The 20,645-nt window shown below is 36.9% G+C and overlaps 1 protein-coding gene across 1 annotated transcript in view; it reads left to right on the forward strand.

The window, feature by feature from the left end:
• Window positions 1–401: 401 nt before the first annotated feature.
• Window positions 402–20,645, forward strand: part of TRRAP (transformation/transcription domain-associated protein) — an 82,307-nt gene continuing 62,063 nt past the window's right edge. The window contains 20 exon segments of the mRNA XM_009870422.1: window positions 402–501; window positions 858–907; window positions 3,662–3,772; window positions 4,309–4,413; window positions 5,063–5,146; window positions 5,891–5,947; window positions 6,510–6,635; window positions 7,012–7,089; window positions 7,320–7,408; window positions 8,301–8,397; window positions 8,759–8,897; window positions 11,314–11,392; window positions 12,421–12,655; window positions 13,496–13,823; window positions 13,946–14,043; window positions 14,682–14,876; window positions 15,407–15,598; window positions 17,307–17,472; window positions 18,700–18,956; window positions 19,740–19,940. Of these exon segments, the coding sequence (XP_009868724.1) occupies window positions 402–501; window positions 858–907; window positions 3,662–3,772; window positions 4,309–4,413; window positions 5,063–5,146; window positions 5,891–5,947; window positions 6,510–6,635; window positions 7,012–7,089; window positions 7,320–7,408; window positions 8,301–8,397; window positions 8,759–8,897; window positions 11,314–11,392; window positions 12,421–12,655; window positions 13,496–13,823; window positions 13,946–14,043; window positions 14,682–14,876; window positions 15,407–15,598; window positions 17,307–17,472; window positions 18,700–18,956; window positions 19,740–19,940 (2,787 nt within the window).

Consider the following 20,645-nt stretch of genomic DNA (forward strand, 5'->3'; position numbering starts at 1 on the left):
CGGGGAGCGTCCAGGGGTAGCTCCGAGTTTAGGATCCGGCCGGGAGAGAGCAGGTGTGCCGGGCCGGGAGCATCCCTGAGCTGCTGCTGCTGCTTCTGGGAGAGACCAGCCCAATCCGTCGGTGGTCGGGCTGAGGTGTGAAGAGCCCAGTCACCACTGGTACCCGAGAGTCTGTTCTGTGCTGCTGAGTGCTGTACGTGCTCGGCACTGTGCGCGTAAGCCCAACTAAACGGGACAGTTGGGGTTTTTGAAAAAGGTACGGTCTCTTCGGTATGTCAAAAAAATGAATGTAGGTGATGTGATAGCTGCTGTTAACTAGCCATATAAACTAAGAACTTTGGGGTTTTTTGTAGGTGTATTGGTCTTGATTTTAAGAACTGAAAGCTGACCTTTCTTCCAAGATGGCATTTGTTTCAGCACAAGGTCCTACCGTGGTGGACCAAACCACTTTGATGAAAAAATACCTTCAGTTTGTGGCTGCTCTTACAGATGTCAATACACGTAAGATATTTCTTTTCTATTGGAAGTTACAGTTATTCAGTAGTTTCACAAAAGCTGCAGTATTCTTTAGATAGTTGGTAAATGTTTGTTGAATTCACTTCGAACTTTGTTTGAGTTTTGATTTTTGAAGAAGCAAAGTGATGAGCAGTACTTGCATGAGCCGAAGTGCGCGAGCTGTGTGTCTGTGTGAGTGTGTACACTTGTGTGATGGTTGGTTGTGAGAATTGTCTGCCTTATAATTGGGCTGTGATGGCTAAACTGATAAGATCTGATTGCTTCTTTAATCAATGAGCCTGGTGTTTTCCTTCATGAAATAGTTTTACTTTTAACATTTTTGCTTGAATTTTCATTTTCAGCTGATGAAACCAAATTGAAGATGATGCAAGAAGTCAGTGAGAATTTTGAGGTAAAAAAAAACCCCTTAAACCCCAAACAACAAAAGCTCTTCAAAACTCTCCAGCCTCCTGAAATGGCAGTCTTTCCTGTTCTTGATATATGTTGGTTTGATTTCTGGTGTTAGGTGGTTAAAGTATTGATACTGGTGTCTTGTCACTTATGATTTATATTGCTGTACGTCATTGATTTTAGATTTGCATTTAGGAATTAGTCAGATTATTGAAGAATTGCAACATTTGGACTTGGAGACTTCTTTCATTCTCTAATCTTTATTCAGTAAGCATTTAAATAAAGATGAAATAATAGATTTCTCTTCCATTTTGTTGAACGATATGAAACCTCTGTATTTAAAGCTTTCTTTTCTTTAGTTGGAATGTGTATTGTGCCCTGACAAAGGAGAAGCCCTTTTGATTCCTCTGAGTAGTTCCATAGTATAGAAGCGAGGGAGGAGATGTCAAATGCAGAATCTGACATCAGGAGCGGAGATGGCCACACTGACGTCTTTTGCATAGTGATAGATCCTCGAGTTCAGATGACAAGCAGAAACAAAGGAGACACAAGTTAAACCAACCCTTTGTTAGCAGAAATACTTTGGTTGCATACTTAGTTATTATGTCCCTGTTTTGAAATTATAGAGAATTTGTTATTTTGTAGAATAAGTCCAGGATCTTAGAATTACTGGAATTCTCTCTGTATTTTTTTAGGCATGTTACGATTAAAAAAAGTGCTTCTACTAAAGCATATTCTGTACTTACCTGCTTTAGTTAAAGTGATCTTGCTTAATCTGTGATACGGAAATATAAATACATGCTCTAGTTCCGTTTAATGTCTTTGGATGTTTGTAAGTAAGCTTTACGTAAAATTACACCTGGATATAACTTTCCTGGATGTTGGAAGCTGTGCCAATTTTGGTTGTTACCTGTGGAATTTTCTGTCCAATTAGTTTTTTTTTGTTTAGTTCAGGTTTGCATAGTGGAATAATACATTTAGAGCTGACACAACTGGATTATTTTAAAAAAGTTAAAGTTAAAAGACTTAATTCTTGGTTAGTGTCTGTACGTGAATAAGCAGATGTCTGTGACAGTTCTTGATCTTACCAGGACTACTTAAAAATATCCTTGTGGTGTTTTGCATCTGTTTGAGTTGACCCGCAATCTCCAAAACAGTTTGTTACCTGACTGAAAGAATAGTTTTAACAACTTAGCCTAGTGATCTGTTTAGAATCTGAAGGTTTAGTTGATTCTCTTTGTTCTTCTCTTCAGTGGGGAAGAACTTGTTCAATATGTGTTTTGATAATGTTCTCTTGGAACTTACTTGGTTCTGTAGAGTGATCCTGCGTGAAGAGATGATGAATTGACTTATGCCGAAGTAGAGTTCTGTTTGTTGGGAAATAGTTGAAGGAGCAAGAGGAATCACAAACATAGTTTTAGGTCCCTTTTTTCTTTGGAGGTTGTAAGAATTAATGCTTTACCATAATGTTATCCACTTCACAGTGACAGTTGTTGGGCTGGTTGTTGGGATGTTGTTCTGGGCTAGCAGAGGATATTGCTCTTCTAAGCCAATTTCTAGATGGAAATGTTTGATAGTTTTGAGTCTTGTTTCTTAGAAATTATTTTTCTGAGGGGCATTTTTTCTTTTTTTTTTCTTTTCTGTTTCTTCATACAGATTTTGGATTCCAGGTGGGAAGAGGAGTGTATTTATTTGTTGTCCTTCCAGTATTTTTCCTGAGGAGAAAAAGCTTCCAGAATCAAATTCTGTTGCTGCTTCTGATGTTTTGTGCCAGCAGCATAATTCTGGACTTGATTAGAGTAGCTGGGAGTTTTAGTTTCTTGTATGGTTTGGGACAGCAATTTGTAGATAAGCAGGAGTGCCCCATATTTTCTGCTCTTTACTGTTTAGCAAAGAAGTTGGAAAGGTGCTTTCAGAAATCAAAGCTGAGTTTGTGAAGGTATACTTTTCCTTGAATGGATTTGTGAGCCCCTTTCCAAGAATAAAGCAGTATCTGTTTCATTTCTTGTTGGAAACTTTCTTTCCTTTCTTTCTTCAAAGTAGGATCATTCTGATGGCATAAAGTTGGTGAGGTTCAGAGTCTTTGAAAATTGGAAAGATTGTGGGGAAGGTGGAGAAGGGGAAGGTGCAGCCAGACTTCTCTGGAAGACATTTGCACCCTGAACATCACCCCCTTCCTCCTCCTTCCCTTGACTTTATATGCTGAGCGGGCTGTCTCATGGTCTGCAATGTCCCTTGGGTCAGGGATCGACTGTCCCAGGCTGTGACAACTTCTTGTTTTCACAGTGGAAAGTAATGTTCAGTTTGGGTGATGTGTGCATGTGCATATATTTGCAGAAATAATTAAAGCCTCAATTTAACAATGACTGAAAAGACTTAGGAATCCTAGAGCAATGAAATGTGAGTGTGCTTGTCAGACTTTCTTGTTCAAGATCCTCTACAGCATTTTTCCCCCTATTTAAAATAGCTATGTGTTATAACAGTTTTATTTTCTATGTGGTGACAGTGCTGAAATAGAGGAAACAAAAATCATGTTGCAGTCCGTTGGGATTAGACAAAAGAGATTAATTTGCATTCACTTTTGTTTGTTTTACTAATAGTCTTTTGCAGAGTTTCAGCAGATGTGTCATCACAGAATCTGTTAAGTGTGCTAAGTCACTGAAAATGTTAAATAGTGACTTTGTATGTAACAATATAATCTGTGTAGCATTATGTGTCATACCAATTTGTTTTTTAAAAATTTTTTATTAATTAGAATGTGACATCATCCCCTCAATATTCTACATTCCTGGAACACATCATCCCTAGGTTTCTCACTTTTCTACAAGATGGAGAAGTTCAGTTTCTGCAGGAGAAGCCAGCACAGGTAACTGTGGGGAGCATCCCTTTTCAGCGTGTTCTGTAAAGGACTCGATTAACCTAATGAAATAATTCATGTATAGTCTTTGTTGTCAAAAATGGACCTGTCTTGGAGTCAAACTGAAGGAGTTCGCTTTCTAAATAAGTTACTTTTAAACTTCACAAATCTGAGCTTCTGTGAAAAATGAGGAAACGCTAGGTGCTTTCTCACTGAAATATGACACGTTGCTGACTTTACTGTGGAATGAAGGGCAAAAGTTGAATCTATGTTCTTAAACACTTAAAATTGAGTTCCTTAAAAAAAGCCTGATAACTTGCATTTTTCAGCTGTAACTTTAAGTTTGCTTATTCACGTATGTGGGTAGTAGGGAGCGTTATGTATTTGTTTATAAGCCTATGTCTACACAAAGTAAAATGGCTTTTTTATTTCTTTTTAAGAATGCAGAAGCATTAAGCCAGAAAGATATTGCAACCAATTTTTGGCTTTTGTGAGCTTTTAAAAATTCTGTCACGTGTTTATTTTTCCCTTTTTTTTTCTTACAGCAACTCCGAAAGCTAGTGCTTGAAATAATCCATAGAATACCAACAAATGAACATCTTCGTCTTCATACCAAGAATATCCTGTCTGTGATGTTTAGATTTCTAGAGGTATTTTTTATCTCTTAAGACTCTTTCAAGTTTTCAGAAAGTTTTTCCTCTAAGTTCTTCATCTCCAAAAACTGCTGGGGATAGAATTTTAAGTAGCTGTGCTTCTGGAGTGAGAGTGGAAGGGCTTCACCAGTGTGATAGCTTGCTGTCTGTGGTTTTTCTGCATGTTCTTTTCTGCCCTTTAGAAATTAGGAACTGTTCTTCTGCTAGGCAAGATTTCATTCACAAACACTTTTCTGGGTTATATAAATGCAGATATCATATTCTAGAGACTTTGTTTTGTTTCTCGGAATTGAAAGGATTGTCAGGTGGAGCTCACAGAAAGTAACCCTGTGGAGGTGTCTCGGTGTGGAAAGAGCCCCACTTGTGTATCTCTGCTGTGGGATATTAGGAACAGTTCTGATGATACAGAAGGGTTCAGACTTCTGGTTTTTGTTCCAGGAGGGACAAATTTAATTTTAATCATACTGTAAGGCTGTAAGGTAAAGTTCTGGCAAAGGAAAGGCATTGTGCTCATGCAAATTCATATTACTGGCCCCTTGGAGGCTTCTGAGATGAGGATAATTTTATAGGACTGTGAAGTACTTACGGAGTAGTTGACAAAAGCAGCAGTAGGCTCACTAAAGATTCTTTTTTTTTTTTTTTTCAGACAGAGAATGAAGAAAATGTATTGATTTGTTTAAGAATAATTATTGAGTTGCACAAACAGTTCCGACCAGCAATAACTCAAGAAGTAGGTCATAAATCTCGTTACATGGTATAGAACTTACTGCTGTGCTCTTCAGACTTGTTATTTTGGTCAGGTGGCTTGATTGGTTGGTTTGTTTTTTTCCTGCTGTCCTTTTATGTTGGCTGACCTGTTATTGTAACCGTATTTTATTTTTTTTTTTAACCTTTAAGTAATTTTTAAGAGAGGACTCCAGTAGTATTAACTAGCACCTCTCGAGGGGGAAAAAAGAAACACTTAACCCCCCTTTTTTGTTTTCTAGAAGTGTTTATGGGCAATATGATGAGACTAAGGAATAAAATTCCCACAAAAGGGAAGAAAATTGATGCGTTTTCGGTTTGTGAAGGGAAAACCCAGGAAAAGGAATCCTATGATTTTCTTTACCTGTTTGCTTCTCTCCTGTGACTCATAAAGGAGTATTTGAAAGTTTGCTTTTTTATTCTATTGCTTTGTTTCCTTCATTTTCTCCTGGGAAGACTTAGTGGTTTATAGTAATTATTTCTAATAATACCTTATTGGAAATATTTTGAGATGGTAGGAAAATGGGATTTTTTCCAACTGCGATTCGAATTAATATTGGCTGAACAGAAGGAAATAGAACACTTTCAAATTCCTTTTAAATACCATGAAAAATATACACTAGTGGTGACTAAAGATTTTATGTAGTTGTACTTTTAATACAGGGAGAAAATTGTGATTTTTTTTTTTTTTTTTTCTTTCTTTATGGTAAACTGACTTCTTGCTTCCTAGATCCATCACTTTTTGGACTTTGTGAAACAGATTTACAAGGAACTTCCAAAAGTAGTGGTAAGCTTTTTATTTCCTAAATTGCCCTTGCTGTAGTCAGAAAACTGTTTTTTTACTTCTTAATATTATCTCTAAAAGATACTAATAACTTTTGTATGCAGTGATACAGAACAAATACAATTTTAATAAAAATATTTAACAAAAGTACTTCTAAAATATAGAGAAATTTAGATTTTTGAATTAGAAAACCCTCAGTTTCTAGCACAGTATGACTAGGATGAGAAAATTGAGATAAAGTTATATGATAAACGTAGCAAAAAATTTTTTTTGAGGGAAGGGTGAGGTGATGTACTTCCCAGCAGATAGAGCTCTTGGATGTTCTTGACCTCTGGATGCCATTGCCTGCACTTTGTCACTGATGCAGATTGTCTGTTTGGGTATTTTCTTCAGCAGAAGAACCGTGCTGGTTGGGGATGCTTTTCTGCTTCTTGCTGTAATGGGCAGAGAAGAAAAAATTGTCTGCAGTAACTTGGGGGGAAGAATTACGCAGAGGAATTCTAATGAAATAAATGGCCTTTTGAGTGTTACAAGTGATATTTGGTTTTCTGCTCTTTGCTTGTAGAATCGGTATTTTGAGAATCCTCAGGTGATTCCAGAGAACACCGTTCCAACCCCTGAGATGGTTGGCATGATTACAACAATTGTGGTGAAAGTAAACCCTGAGCGAGAAGACAGTGAAACGAGAACAGTGAGTATTTATTCTACCTGCTCTTTAGCTATGAGACTGTGTCACAATACCCCAAATCGTAAGGGCAGGTAAAAGTAATAGGCTTTTTTTTTGCATGTTATTCTCATCAAGATTTATTTGTAGAAGCTCATTGAAACTTTTCCGTTATTTTCTATGCAGCTGAAATTACAAGGTTTCTGTTTAAGAGGATACCAAGTAGTTTTTTGCTTGGAAAATGTTATTGCTAAATATAGTGCTATTAAAATGAGCAACTTCTTTAAAAATACATTTCGGTTACCTTTTTGAATTAATAGTTAAACCGTTTATAGAAATAAAATCACTAGAAAGAATTGGTTCTGTTTAGCTCAAACCAGGACACGTTTATTCTTTCTTTCAGCATTCTATAATTCCCAGAGGATCTTTATCTCTAAAGGTCTTGGCTGAGCTACCCATTATTGTTGTTCTTATGTACCAGGTTAGTACACTTCAGGATTTTGTGTGTAAATACTTTTTATTGCTGAATGACTCGTGTAACTTCTGTTGGCTAACATATTGGTAAAAATAAATGTAACATATCTTTGAGATTAAAATGGAATCTAAAAATAAGCCACTGAGATTTCATATTTTCTGATGTTGACTGTGATGTTGATGTTGACTGTGAACATTACTTGTAAATTTCTCTAATAATACTTTATTTTTTTTAAGCTCTACAAACTGAACATTCATAATGTAGTAGCTGAATTTGTGCCCTTGATTATGAACACTATTATAATACAGGTTTCTGCTCAAGCAAGGTAAGAGCATTTTAACAGTATTTTGATGATATTTGGGATACAATACTTAAACCTGCTGTTCAGTATTGCCCAAAATATTTTTGCCTTTTATCCTGTGATTTTTGCTTCTAGTCTTACTGCCGTAATCTCGAAAAGCAGCAATGATTATTTGAATTAAAACTGTCACATTTTCTAGGTGAAGTAACTGGCAAATCCGAGTATTTCCAATACGCGTCGCTGATAAAATCGATAGTTGTGCCGTAAATCCCAATTTATTATTTGACAAGACATTTTTTTAAAATAGAGTTTCTGACAGAAATCCCTGTTACCACAGAGAATATGTAACAGGGACCATGGTAACTGGGGCTCTTGCTGTTGTTTAATCCTTACAATTCCACCAGTGATAAGAGTTTTGCACTTGGAAAGTGTAGCTGAGGTAAAGCCTCGTGCTGTTGCAGATGTGGGCGCTGCTTTTCTTGCTTGAGAGAGAGATGTTGTGAGGCGCTTCTAAGGTGTGGCAGGTGGTGCCGAGCAGGGCAGGGGGAGGAAGATCTCGATCTTTCCCTGGCTGCCCACTTGAAGCTGGAGGGAGATGGACAAGTCTGTGGGAGGGAATGTTGCTTGGAGAAGAAATACTGCCCCGGTTAGGGGAACAAAGCCAAATGTTTGATGCTACTGTATTGGCTGAAAATTAGCTGAAGATTGTGTGGCTGCCTTGAGGCTGTGCCTTTCTGCTTAGAGTATAAGATGTTGGGAATTTGAATGGCAGAGAGCTTGCTCTCCCGTGATGGTTTTATTCCCTTATGGAGCAAGAACTTCACTACAAGATGATGTAATTTGAAACTTCTGTGAATTTTCTGAAGGCGTTAAAGAGGAAGAACAAAATTGTAACAACTGTTCCATTTAATTTCAGGCAACATAAACTTTATAACAAGGAACTGTATGCTGATTTTATTGCTGCTCAGATTAAAACATTGTCTTTTTTGGCTTACATCATAAGAATTTACCAGGTAGGTTGCATTCTTCTTACTTTGTTATTCTTGGTGTAACAGATCTCTAGAGACTTTGTGTGGCAGGTGAGTGACCAGCACGACTGCAGTGCCTGAGGGATTGGAAAGAAGAGCTTTGATGTAGCAAAGCTGAAGATACGGCTGTACTTGGTTGTCCTTTCAGAAGTATTCTTGTGTGAATGCAAAGCAGAAATGTGTTCTTCCTGCCACCCCAGGCATTTATGGGATATTTATTGTATTTTAGTTTTACAGGTAGACTTCTTAAAGAGAAACAAGGAAATACTAATTGAATGTTGTTTTGCAAATGTAAAGCAAACTTGAAAACCAAATATCAAAATAATTGCGTTACTTTTTGTTACAGGAATTAGTGGCTAAATACTCTCAGCAAATGGTAAAAGGGATGTTGCAGTTGCTTTCCAACTGTCCGGCTGAAACTGCACATCTCCGGAAGGAGCTTCTGATTGCTGCTAAACACATCTTGACAACAGACTTGAGGAGCCGTATGTAGTACTTTTTAAAAACGTATCTATAAACTGGAAAGATTTCAACTATTTCTGTGTATTTAAGAGGTGTATTGCTTATTTGTTTTGGGTGATTACACACTGATTGTTTTGGGAGTGGGCATGACTTTTGTTTAGCCTTTTTTCTTTTTCCTTAAAAAAAATATAATCTGAATAGGATGGCATACCAAACAAGTGGCTTTTCTAGCTTTCCAAGTGTCTGTTTTTCCAAGTAATTACCATTTGATGATAAACATTTGTGTTAGTTGGTAGCTGTGCCCACAGTTGTATGGATACTTTACTTCCACTCAAGTTAACAGATCAGTATTTTAGTTCTGTCAAAACCTGATACCATATGTTTGATTCAGCTCATATTATTTGCCTCTAGCAGAGGAAAGCCATTTTTAGTCTGCCTGAATTAACTAGTTTTGGTGGATACATTCTGGTTTGACGGAATTGCAAGATTGGAGAGGAGTATACTTTGTGAAGTAATAACTTCTGTCTTCTCATCTTTACTGTGTGGTCCCCTCTCTTTTCCTTCTGCTAACAGCAGTTGTGGGGCAGTGAGATGTCTTACAGGTGTAGTTAGCTTGCCCGAAAATAGCATGTTTCCTGATTCTGGAATTTACTATTGCAGTCACTCGGAAAGCTGTTTCTTTGGCTATTTTTCTAAAGAAATTAGCTTAATAGTTTCACATTTTTCATCCTTTCCTTAATAACTTCTGAACTTGACCAGTGTCAACAAAATTCAACATAGTGAGGTCTTAAAGATACAATGTTCTGCATCCTTTGTGAACTTTAGTGTTTGGGTAGTGGACAAAACCTGAGTTAGTGTCTCCATGGCAGTAATAAACAGCAGAGCGAGCGTAGCAGTTCATGGCCCGTGGTGAGCTGCCTGGCGTTTTAGCATGCAGGTTGGTAACGCATCCCTCCAGCTCTGCCTTTGGCTGCGTGGCAGCCCCGCGGTGGATGCAGAGGAGCAAATGCTTAGAAATGTTAAGAAGAGGGAACATGGTATCGCGGGAAGAATGCATGTGAGGAAGAGAAGCGGGATATAAAGTATATGGAGATCTGTAGAAGATGAGACTTCAGTCATTCTGCTGGTGCAGTTTTGCTGATTTGGAAACATCAATGTTGAGCGAAATGTTTTGTGTTTGTGGGTCTTGCCTTTGGGGTTATTGTTCACAGTAAAATAATCTTTCGAACCGAGCCTTCTGTGTTGGTTGAGAGTTGACAAAGAACGCTTGCATCATGACTGCAGTGGTGGTTGACTTCTAAAATAATAAATTGTATTTGCATCTAAAATCTTTGTTCTCAGTATTTATTTGCTTTTTCCACTGCGAATATTCCAGATCTTTACCCCTCTCAAAAAACAATGCCAATACTCTCCTTCTCTTCCTCCATTCTTGTAGAATGTGATGTTCTCTTAAAGCAAAGACAGCTGCCATGTCGTCCCTTTCATTTAAGTGGACCTCACCGATTCCTTGTCCATTTCAGACTTCATTCAGAAAGTGCTGGATTTTTGTCTTTAAGATTGTGGGGATGAAGGTTGCTGGATGTTCCTCTTTATTTGACTTTTTTTTGATTTGTTAATTAGTTTTTGCTTGTTGCATTATTTGGAGGTTGGAACAGTTATTCCTTCCTGTGATTTCTGTCATCTGCCTTTAGGGTGGAGTGACCTAATCAATTCCATAAACTGTTTGTTTCTATATTTAAAAAGAAAGTCCTTCTTTGGTCTGACTTTGTCACTTGATTTTGTTACTGGAATACTTTGTTGTCTGGACCCCAAATTGCATGTGTTCCTCCTTGTGCTTTGGGCTCGAGCGCTGGAAGGGTTGTGAAGCACTGGAACAGGCTGCCTGGGGAAGTGGTGGAGTCACTGTCCCTGGAGTGCTCAGGAACATGGTTTATTGCTGGACTTGGATGTGTTGGATTAATGGTTGGACTTGAAGATATTAAAGGTCTTTTTCAGCCGAAATGATTCATCTTATCTAGGATAAGACACTAGACAAAATAGAGTTGTGTTTCCAGTACCTTGTTAGTGATGTTTATAAAGTTCTGCAAAGTCGAAAGGAGTATAAGCATTTTTTTCTCTCTGCGGATATAACTTATCAATGCTCTGGCTTTGACTGTGTACTGTAATGTTACTGCAGGGGCAACTGTCACTCATAGTCACAAGAGATTAATTGGAAGTTTTCCTGTAAATGACACAGCCTCTTGTAAGCTTCAGGAATGAATTTTGTAATAAAACCACTTCTTGACTTAGGTTTAAATACCTAAGTAAAACCACTTCCTGACTTAGGTTTAAATACCTAAGTTAAGTGATTTGATGCTTAACTGTCTTATTTTGTTTATTTCCTTTGCCAGTCGTTCTGTACAGCTCTTTCTTTTTTCGCTTTTTTTTTTTAAATTATAGAATTTATTCCATGTATGGACAAGCTTTTTGATGAATCTATACTAATTGGCTCTGGATACACTGCCCGAGAGACACTGAGGTATGACAAAGTCTGGAATAGCTACCTGAGTACCTACCGGAGCTGGTTTCTTTCAAGGTTTATTAATATTTAAAGGACTGTCTGTAGAGGTTCTTAAATTTTTCCTTTAATTAGTTTTATTAGATTCTAATATTGGAAGGGCTTTTGCTGCTGTAAGGAGTGGTTGTTGTTTAACGCTTTGGCGCAGCGCAGCAGCGTGAGGGTAGGGCAAAATGAGATACATTGGTGAATGAAAATTATTTCATTTTTTGAATTGGAGAGCACAACCAAAACAGTGGTCACAGTGAAATCAGTTCATTATCTTCCCAGTATTTCACAAAGGAGCTTAAGTCTTTTGGCCACTGTAAAATCTGAATGAGGTTTAAACTGTTTTGTCAATAAGTACCTTAAAACTTACTCATTTGCAACTGAAAAAAGTAATTAGGGAGAATAATTACTTTCCGTGTCTTCAGTAGTCTATAGGTTTTAGGTGCTCTTGCTGACTAAATTAAAAGTATATGAACTAGGAGAATTATTTTCTCTTAAATATAAAGTGTGCCTTATTGACAACGTGTTTGATTTAGAAGCATTCACTCTACTGCATGCTTAAACTTGGTGTTTGAAAAGCAGTGGTTTTTTAAAATTTGTTAGTTTTCATAACTACTTTTGAAATTGTGATTCAGTGTGAACCAGTGATTAGTTGTAAGACATTGACGCTGCTTAGAATGTGGCTTAAAACCTGCTAATTTGCTCTTAACTGTACGGAGATGACAATCCGGGAATGTTCAGCAATGGGGGAAGGAAGAAAGCCCAGAGGGGTAACGTTAGTGTTGGGAGACAGGTCAGTGCAGCTTTGGTTAGACTGTACAGGCTGGAGTTCTCTTGTATCATTGAAAAAGCCCCTTGAACTCTGGATTTGCGTATTGACATGGAAAATTTGGGTTTAGAAACTTGAAGTAGCTTCAGGCAGAAATTATTCATTAATTCCAGTTAACAACAATGTTAATTGTCCTTAATGTGTTTTCTTCAATTCTTGTTTGTGCTGATAGACCGCTTGCCTACAGCACACTGGCAGACCTGGTCCATCACGTCCGTCAGCATTTGCCACTCAACGATCTCTCGCTTGCTGTCCAGTTATTTGCCAAGAACATTGATGATGAGTCGTTGCCAAGCAGTATCCAGACAATGTCTTGCAAGCTTCTGCTCAATTTGGTAGATTGTATCCGGTCCAAAAGTGAACAGGAAAATGGAAATGGTAGAGATATTCTTATGAGAATGCTGGAGGTATTGATTTGTTTAAAGCATTTGATAATAAGTTTAATATATTTGATAGTGTGTTGTTCAATTGTCTTCAGAAAGGAGAATATGTAGGAACAGCCTGCATGCTTTTTTTTTCTATTTCTTAAAAAATCTGTAACGTAACACAGTTCTTTGGTCATTTGTTTATCAAATTAAAATTTGCTATATGTGAATTCAGATAAGATCTATCTAGGGAAGGAGCACACGGAACTGTGGTGGTATTGGGGAAATAGCAGGGCAAGCTAGGTAGATGAGCACTTTAAAAACTGGGTTGTACAGAAAGTTTTAAACTGAAATCTTCTGAATCATGTCCCTTTAGTGTCAGCCAAGCGGAAGAAGTACTGGGGACCACTATTCTGCAAGATTGATTATTGCTTTCTGACCCTGATACGCTGTATAAAACTAATATTTAAACTTGTAATGTATCCATCTTTTAACACATCTGACATGTTACATACACGTCTGAAAAATCTGAGCTTTTTATGCCTAATAATAAATATTTATAGACTGAAATGTTATCTTATTTTTAGAAAAATGAATTCAAATAGATTTTAATTTGAAATTAAGGAGAATTATAGAGAGATCAATTTTTAGATTTTTTTTATTATTATTAGTTTTAGCAATTATTTTTACTTGTAGGACTTGTCTAAAGTAAACACAAGTGTTTGTTGCCATTTGAATTACTTCAGAAAGAGTTGTAGATTTTTTTTATATCAGCATGCTGACTTGAAGTGTGTTAGGATTATTAAATTTGAAGAAGAAACTTATTTTCTTTTTTCTTCTACCTCCCTGCTCTTTTTTTTGCCTTTCCTCTTTGTGCCTTAGGTTTTTGTTCTAAAGTTTCACACTATAGCACGATACCAGCTTTCTGTAATTTTTAAAAAATGCAAGCCTCAGTCTGAACTTGGGGCGGCTGAAGCGGCGTTACCTGGAGTACCGACGGCAGCAAATGCGGCGCCTGTTCCTGTTCCGTCTCCTGCCCCAGCCACTCCTGTGGCCCCGGCACCAGTACCTGTGTTTGAAAAACAAGGGGAGAAAGAAAAGGAAGATAAACAGACCTTTCAGGTCACAGATTGCCGAAGCTTAGTAAAAACTTTGGTCTGTGGCGTCAAAACAATCACGTGGGGCATAACGTCATGCAAAGCTCCTGGCGGTAAAACTGCGTGATATTTAGTTATATTTAACTTCTACAATTTTACAATTGAAACTCTCTAGCATGAAAGCAAATAGTATTTTTAATGGTTTACTACTGTCTTATTCTTTATCTTCTTTCAGAAGCACAATTCATTCCCAATAAACAGTTGCAGCCTAAGGAGACTCAAATTTACATAAAACTGGTAAAATATGCGATGCAAGCTTTAGATATTTATCAGGTATGTAACCTGGCTGCACAGCACTTTTGTTTATATGGTTACTGTGTGTTAGATCTTTTACTAAGGACTTAATTGTCAGCTAAAAGACAAGTTTCGTGTGTAGTATATTTTCATTAAGCCTTTAATTTCAGGACCACAGCTGTTGGGAGATTTTGCGAAGTTCACAATACTTACCACTTTGCAAGGAGCAAATTATTTTCTTAAAGCCATTATTGTCTGTGTTGATGTAGTCAGGTGAGACTAAAACTAGTTGTCTTTCATATAGTGGATTAAGTATTTTCTTCAAAGAGATAGTTTTGATATCAGATGAAGCATTCACATGGCTATCTTCATCATCTCTAGTTACACCAAGTACTGATGAAACATACATGTACATGACGTGGAATTAAGGAACTTTATAGATACACTGTGATACCTCCTGCTGTTGTCTTTTTCCAGTGCTGACCATGGTTTTAAGATCTGTGCCGAAAACACTATTTTAATATTGTCACTGTTGGCTCTTGTGCTCAGCTTCTAACTGTATGGGGCTTGTGTGTGAAAACTGTAAAATCTCAATCTTTTTCAAAAGGTATTTTAAGAATAGTGGGGAAAAGTGATTTAATTTCTGTAAGTAGTATGTGTTTCCTTGGTTGCTGCAGGTCCAAATTGCAGGCAATGGACAAACGTATGTTCGAGTCGCAAACTGCCAGACAGTCAGAATGAAAGAGGAAAAGGAAGTCCTGGAGCATTTTGCTGGTGTGTTCACAATGATGAACCCTTTAACTTTTAAAGAAATCTTTCAAACTACTGTTCCTTATATGGTGGAGAGAATCTCAAAAAACTATGCTCTTCAGGTATTATGTTTTTGTTTACTTTTTTCATTTAATAATAAATGACATGTAAAAAATAGCTTATGCCTTGAAATACATAAGACTGAAGTGCAGTTGTAAGTAATAATGTTGAACTTAATATGCAGGATTTGAAGGAGGCTGTACAAGTAGTTTGTAAAGGTAGATTTTAAAAACTTGACAGACTAAACAATGCAAAACAAATAGGAGCATTTCAGTTTAGAAGATATGAATGGACTTTCTTTGTGAGAAGTATTGAATTTTGTGAAGGTGTGTTCTATAAAACAGCAGAACGTTAGCCCAGCCATCTCAAGAAAACAAGTCCTATAATGTACATTTAAAATTAAACTTTAAACTTGAACACTGAAGTTATTCACAGAGTCGTTTTCCACTGAGGATAGCTTGAATCACTTGTGTAGCAATGAAGATGGAGAAAGAAATTTGTCTCATTTTTTTTGTTTTCAACAGGTGTTGCAGGGACCCCTTGGCTCTTTTCAGTACAGCAACAATGACTCTTTTCTGGTTTCCTTTTATAGATTGTTGCCAATTCCTTCTTGGCAAACCCTACTACCTCTGCCCTCTTTGCGACAATTTTGGTAGAATATCTTCTGGATCGGCTGCCAGAAATGGGCTCTAATGTGGAACTCTCCAATCTGTATCTCAAGCTGTTCAAGTTAGTCTTTGGCTCAGTTTCACTATTTGCAGCTGAAAATGAACAAATGCTGAAGGTAAAGGTCACTTGTGTTAAAAACAAAAAAATCTGGTTTGATTCTGAATACATTCCTCAGATGTTTGAAGAAAAGAGTTTTACGTTACGCTGTCTGACATTTGATAGTCTTTTCACTATTAGTGATATGTCTCCATTTTTTTCCAAATGCCAACTACATTGCCTTATTTATAAGGGGTGGTTTCTGCAAATGTTTGGTTCATATTTGAAACTATAAGTGCGCTCATGCTGAGTATAAAAGACTGATACATGCTTGTGGTCTGATGAGGATTGCCATAAACCTGTGTAACTTCAGTCAGGACATGCATATCTTCTTGCATGTTTCCATATAAACTTAAGACTTTTGTGCAGACTGGAATCGCTTTTTTGTGTGTTGGTGGATCTTGTTCATATATGTCAAATTCGATGACCTGTACCTCTAGAGTTAGATCTGTGCTCTTGAAAAGTCTAGATGAAGAAATGCTGGTTTTTTTTCTATTGACAACATGTTGTCCCTGCATTCCAAGGATCTATTTTATGTTGATGAGATCATCTCTTTATTCACGGAGTTTAGAAATACTGAGTTTGAGGCAAGTGTGCTTTTCTCATGAAAGTAACAGCTGCCTACATCTAGAAAAAACATTGTTACTAGTTGAATGCTGCTCTTTCTCTCATCATTTCTCTCCATTTCTCTTCTAATTTAGAATAAACAAAATTTCTTATAATGAATGAACAAAACTTGTGGTAATAATTTCTGTGCTTAACAATTTGTTACCGCAGGATTAATTGGGTTTACTGAGTATAACAGAGTAGACACTGCTAATGTTCCAGATTTTTTGAAAGATAAAACTAATGTGATGCAATATTCCTAGGTACTACGAAGCAATATTCATGTAATCTAGCTTAAATTCTTCTAGTTTGTCATTGGAATTAAGGTCATTAGGGTTTTGTAAGCTGGAGATCCAATTTAAAGAGTGTGATTTACTACCTTCACAGTTTGATGCTTCTGTTATGTTTTTTTGTTTCCGCAGGATTGATGATATGGGCCTTGGGTAGACAATTTAATTGAATGATGAAGGCTATTTGCAGCATTTGCATAGCAATGTTAGAAAGCTTTTAGACGCTAATAGAATCCGGAATTGTGTCACTGTTTGTCCCTGATCTGTGAGAATCCTTGACTTTCTCAACTGTTTTTAATGATTCTTGCAAACCGTTGATGTCCTCGTCTCCAGAAAGGCTACCAGTTCTGTAACCACTTTTTTACTTCCAAAAGTTTGCACTCAAAGTGAAATTTTGGCATTTGCAAGGATTAAGGATTAGTGATGAAGTTAGATCAGGAATAAATTAATGCAATGAAATGTCTTCTCTTGTCATTCTGACACTTCTCATTTCTACACATTCCTAGGTTTTGCGGAGCAAATACTTTTTGTTGTCTCAGATGTTAAGTTACTGCTTGGAGTAACAAAAAGACTTGATCATTTGGCTAATATGAAAGCAGGGTTTAATTAATTAAGGAATGCTCTGGGTTCTTGATACTGTTCAAATACAGTTTTACTTTTTAAGAGTTCTTTAACAGTGGTGTAAAATTAGCATGATGTCAGACTACTTGGAATAGCTGCAGGATTTTGATCTGGAAAACTTGTCTCGTGCTGAGTGAAGTCTTGTACGGTACGGTGGCGATAAAATTGGTATTTTTTTAATCATCAAGCTTTATGTTTTTTTTTTTGTAGCCACATTTGCACAAGATTGTGAACAGCTCTATGGAACTTGCACAGACTGCCAAAGAGCCCTATAACTATTTCCTGCTGCTCAGAGCACTGTTCAGATCTATTGGAGGAGGCAGTCATGATCTGTTATATCAAGAATTCTTGCCGCTGTTACCAAACTTACTGCAAGGTAGAGCAATACCTTCTTTCCCCACCCCAGTTACTGATCTTCATATGTAAATAGTAGTAATGAAGTTATGTTTTGTAATTAAAAAAAATATCAGAACTAAAGCCCTAACCCTGATAAGTAGCTTCTGGTTTTGAGCTTAGCAGTTGATTAAATACGTTGAATGTGGCTTATTTTCCTTTGCTCTCAGCTGCTTCAGGCTCCATAGTTTTGGCTGCTTCACAATTTCAGCTGCTTGTTTTTCTGCTTTTCATTGTGGGGCTGTTTGTTTGTTTTTTCATATTTGTTTCTTTCATTCATCTTTTGCAGTGGATAACCTTGCTAGCATTAAAGCGTTGAGGGGTAATAGGAGAAGCATTCTTGCCAGGCCAATACTGGCTTTGTGGGAAGAATGTTACAGAGAAATGGTGGTGATTTTGCAGTTCAGGGTGTGTGTATGCACCTGCATGGTAAATGTAAGTGCAGATAGTGTCAGTTTGCCCAAAGAAATTGAAATAATAATCAGTTTGATTAATTGAGCATTGGTGCTTGCAAGGACTGTGTTCCAGAGATACTGAGAATGAGCAAGGAGGGAAATGTGGAGAACTACTTAAACCTAAGGATGGGCTAACCGGAACAGTTCCAGGAATGTGAAATCCTGTGGTTCCCCGCTACAGCTGTAGGGGCAATTTTTATTGCAGTTGGCAAATATGTGTGTTATCTCTAAACCATGATGTTAAAATAACCTGTCCATGTGGAAGTGCTAGCTAGGTTTATGGAATATATGAAATTCCGATGGGAAGAAAAGTAAGTTGGGGAATGTGTTTAGTGCTTATGGGATGGTGAATGTATTTGAACTCCTTTGATGTTTCTATTTAAGATTCGGCATATTTTTAAAATAATTTGTTCTGTCAGGGTTTTTTTTAATTGATACAAGGCTGAGATTTGAGTCAAATTATATTTGTCTGATTTTCATCTGCTATGTTCAAATGCTACTTTACTGAGTCTAAATTTTAGAATATACTTTTTTTTTTAATATGTGGATACCTACAACAGCAGTCACTGCATACAATCCTTAGATGGAAGTTTTAATTAAGACTGATATTATATAAATTTGTAAATGCATTATTTACAGAGCTTTACAGAAGTTAAAAAAGTCAGATTATTCTGAATTTAGACAACAGCGATATTTAACAGTAAACTGCAGACTGTCTTTTTCCTTTGAGTGTGTAACTTATCAATGATTTTCAGGGCTTAATATGTTGCAAAGTGGCCTTCATAAACAGCACATGAAAGACTTGTTTGTAGAGCTCTGCCTCACTGTGCCTGTTCGTTTGAGCTCGTTGCTGCCCTACCTGCCCATGCTGATGGACCCGCTGGTGTCGGCTCTCAACGGGTCGCAGACCCTGGTCAGCCAAGGCCTCAGAACTCTGGAGTTGTGCGTGGACAACTTGCAGCCGGACTTCCTGTACGATCACATTCAGCCCGTTCGAGCTGAGCTAATGCAGGTAAATGTGTTGTTTCCCGTTAGACCACGAGAGGTCGGTGATTCGCTGCGTAATGTTGCTAGAGATTTGTGCGGAGCTTTGGTTATAAAAACTTGAAAAATCCGTTGCGAGAATCGGGCCAGTTCTGATTTGCATGTAAAATGGTTGTCTTGCTGTTAAACTGAAACTCTGTTGAATTTAAAAGTGACTTAATCATTTCTTTTGTACCTCCTGTTAAGGGGTGAAAGTTAAGGCTTGGGACTCAATAGCGAGAGTATTGCTCTGTTGAAGATGAATTGGTACAGAAAATGATTAAAAGTTTTAAATTCTTTCAAAAAACAGACCAGAAGAGCTAATTACCTTCAGCATACCATGTTTGACAGCTACATGAAGTCTTGAATAATCCATCAAAGATGATGTGGCTGAAATTTGGAACAGTGTTTTAAATGTGGCTATTTTTCCTAATACAGTGCTTGCATATACTTGATAATTTAAATATAGTGTTTACTTTATTATTTGCTTTTTGTGTTTCCAGACTAGCCCTTTGAGATTAATTCACTTCAAACTTAACTGGCTTGCTTTTTTCCAGTGTGGCAAAGACTTCTGTAGCTCATCACAGTAATCTCATCTAAAACTGCGTTTAGAACTTTGTTATGAAGTGGAAATTGTTCAGGATCAGTTACTTGGATATAAGAATAAGTGTTTTCCTTGGCTTTTTTTTTTTTTTTTTTTTTTTTTACACTAGAATGTGAAAAATTTTGAAGTGAGACTGGTCTGACCATGTAACCTTTAAAATATTTACAGGCTTTGTGGCGTACGTTGCGCAATCCTGCAGACAGCATTTCTCATGTGGCTTATCGCGTACTTGGTAAATTTGGTGGAAGTAACAGGAAGATGTTAAAGGAATCGCAGAAGCTACAATACGTAGTCACAGAAATCCAAGGACCCAGTATTACAATTGAATTTTCAGACTGCAAAGCATCCATTCAGCTCCCAATGGAAAAGGTAAGGACTTAAGTTATTGTCTGTGCCGAGAAACCATCCTACTCAAATTTCCTTTATTACAGAGTTTTTTGAAGTCTGTTTGCTTGTAAAACCTTGATAAAACATGCGATATGTCTGCCAGTTCCAGATGTGAGTTAATGAATATATAACGTTATAGAATTTACATAATTAGAAGTAGGTTTTAGGATCTCTTGTATACCTGATTTTTTTTTTCAGTAGTCCTTCAGTTAGACAAAGAGATTTTTAATGAATTTATGTTGTAATGAAGAAACAGAATTTAAAGCCACTTCTGTGTTACTGTTCTTGTTTCAAGTAATTTTTGAGTTGCCAGACTTGGCAGGTAAGGACAAAATGTTGTTTCAGAAAACACTGCAAATAGCTTTTTTGGTTTCTTACTGTGTAGTGATCAATTGAGCCTTCATGTAAGGCAGATAGACGTACTCTTAAATTTTTCAATTGCTTTGACATGCTAAATTAGGAGAACCTTGCCTCCCTGTTCTTGCTTTATTTTCTTTCAGTTGAAAGGAATGTTTTGGGTTTTTTTACTTAAAGCCTGTCCCATTTAATTTAATTTCTTTCTGTTTCGAGAGAAGTAGTTAGTTGTGTTTATACATTTATATATATATTTTTTTATATGTGTCTATATATATATATGCAAAAATATAAATTTTCCAAAAAGGTGTACCCCCCTTTTCATCACTTTTA

Source organism: Apaloderma vittatum, unplaced genomic scaffold (genome assembly GCF_000703405.1).
Source record: "Apaloderma vittatum isolate BGI_N311 unplaced genomic scaffold, ASM70340v1 scaffold13475, whole genome shotgun sequence".
Taxonomy (NCBI): domain Eukaryota; kingdom Metazoa; phylum Chordata; class Aves; order Trogoniformes; family Trogonidae; genus Apaloderma; species Apaloderma vittatum.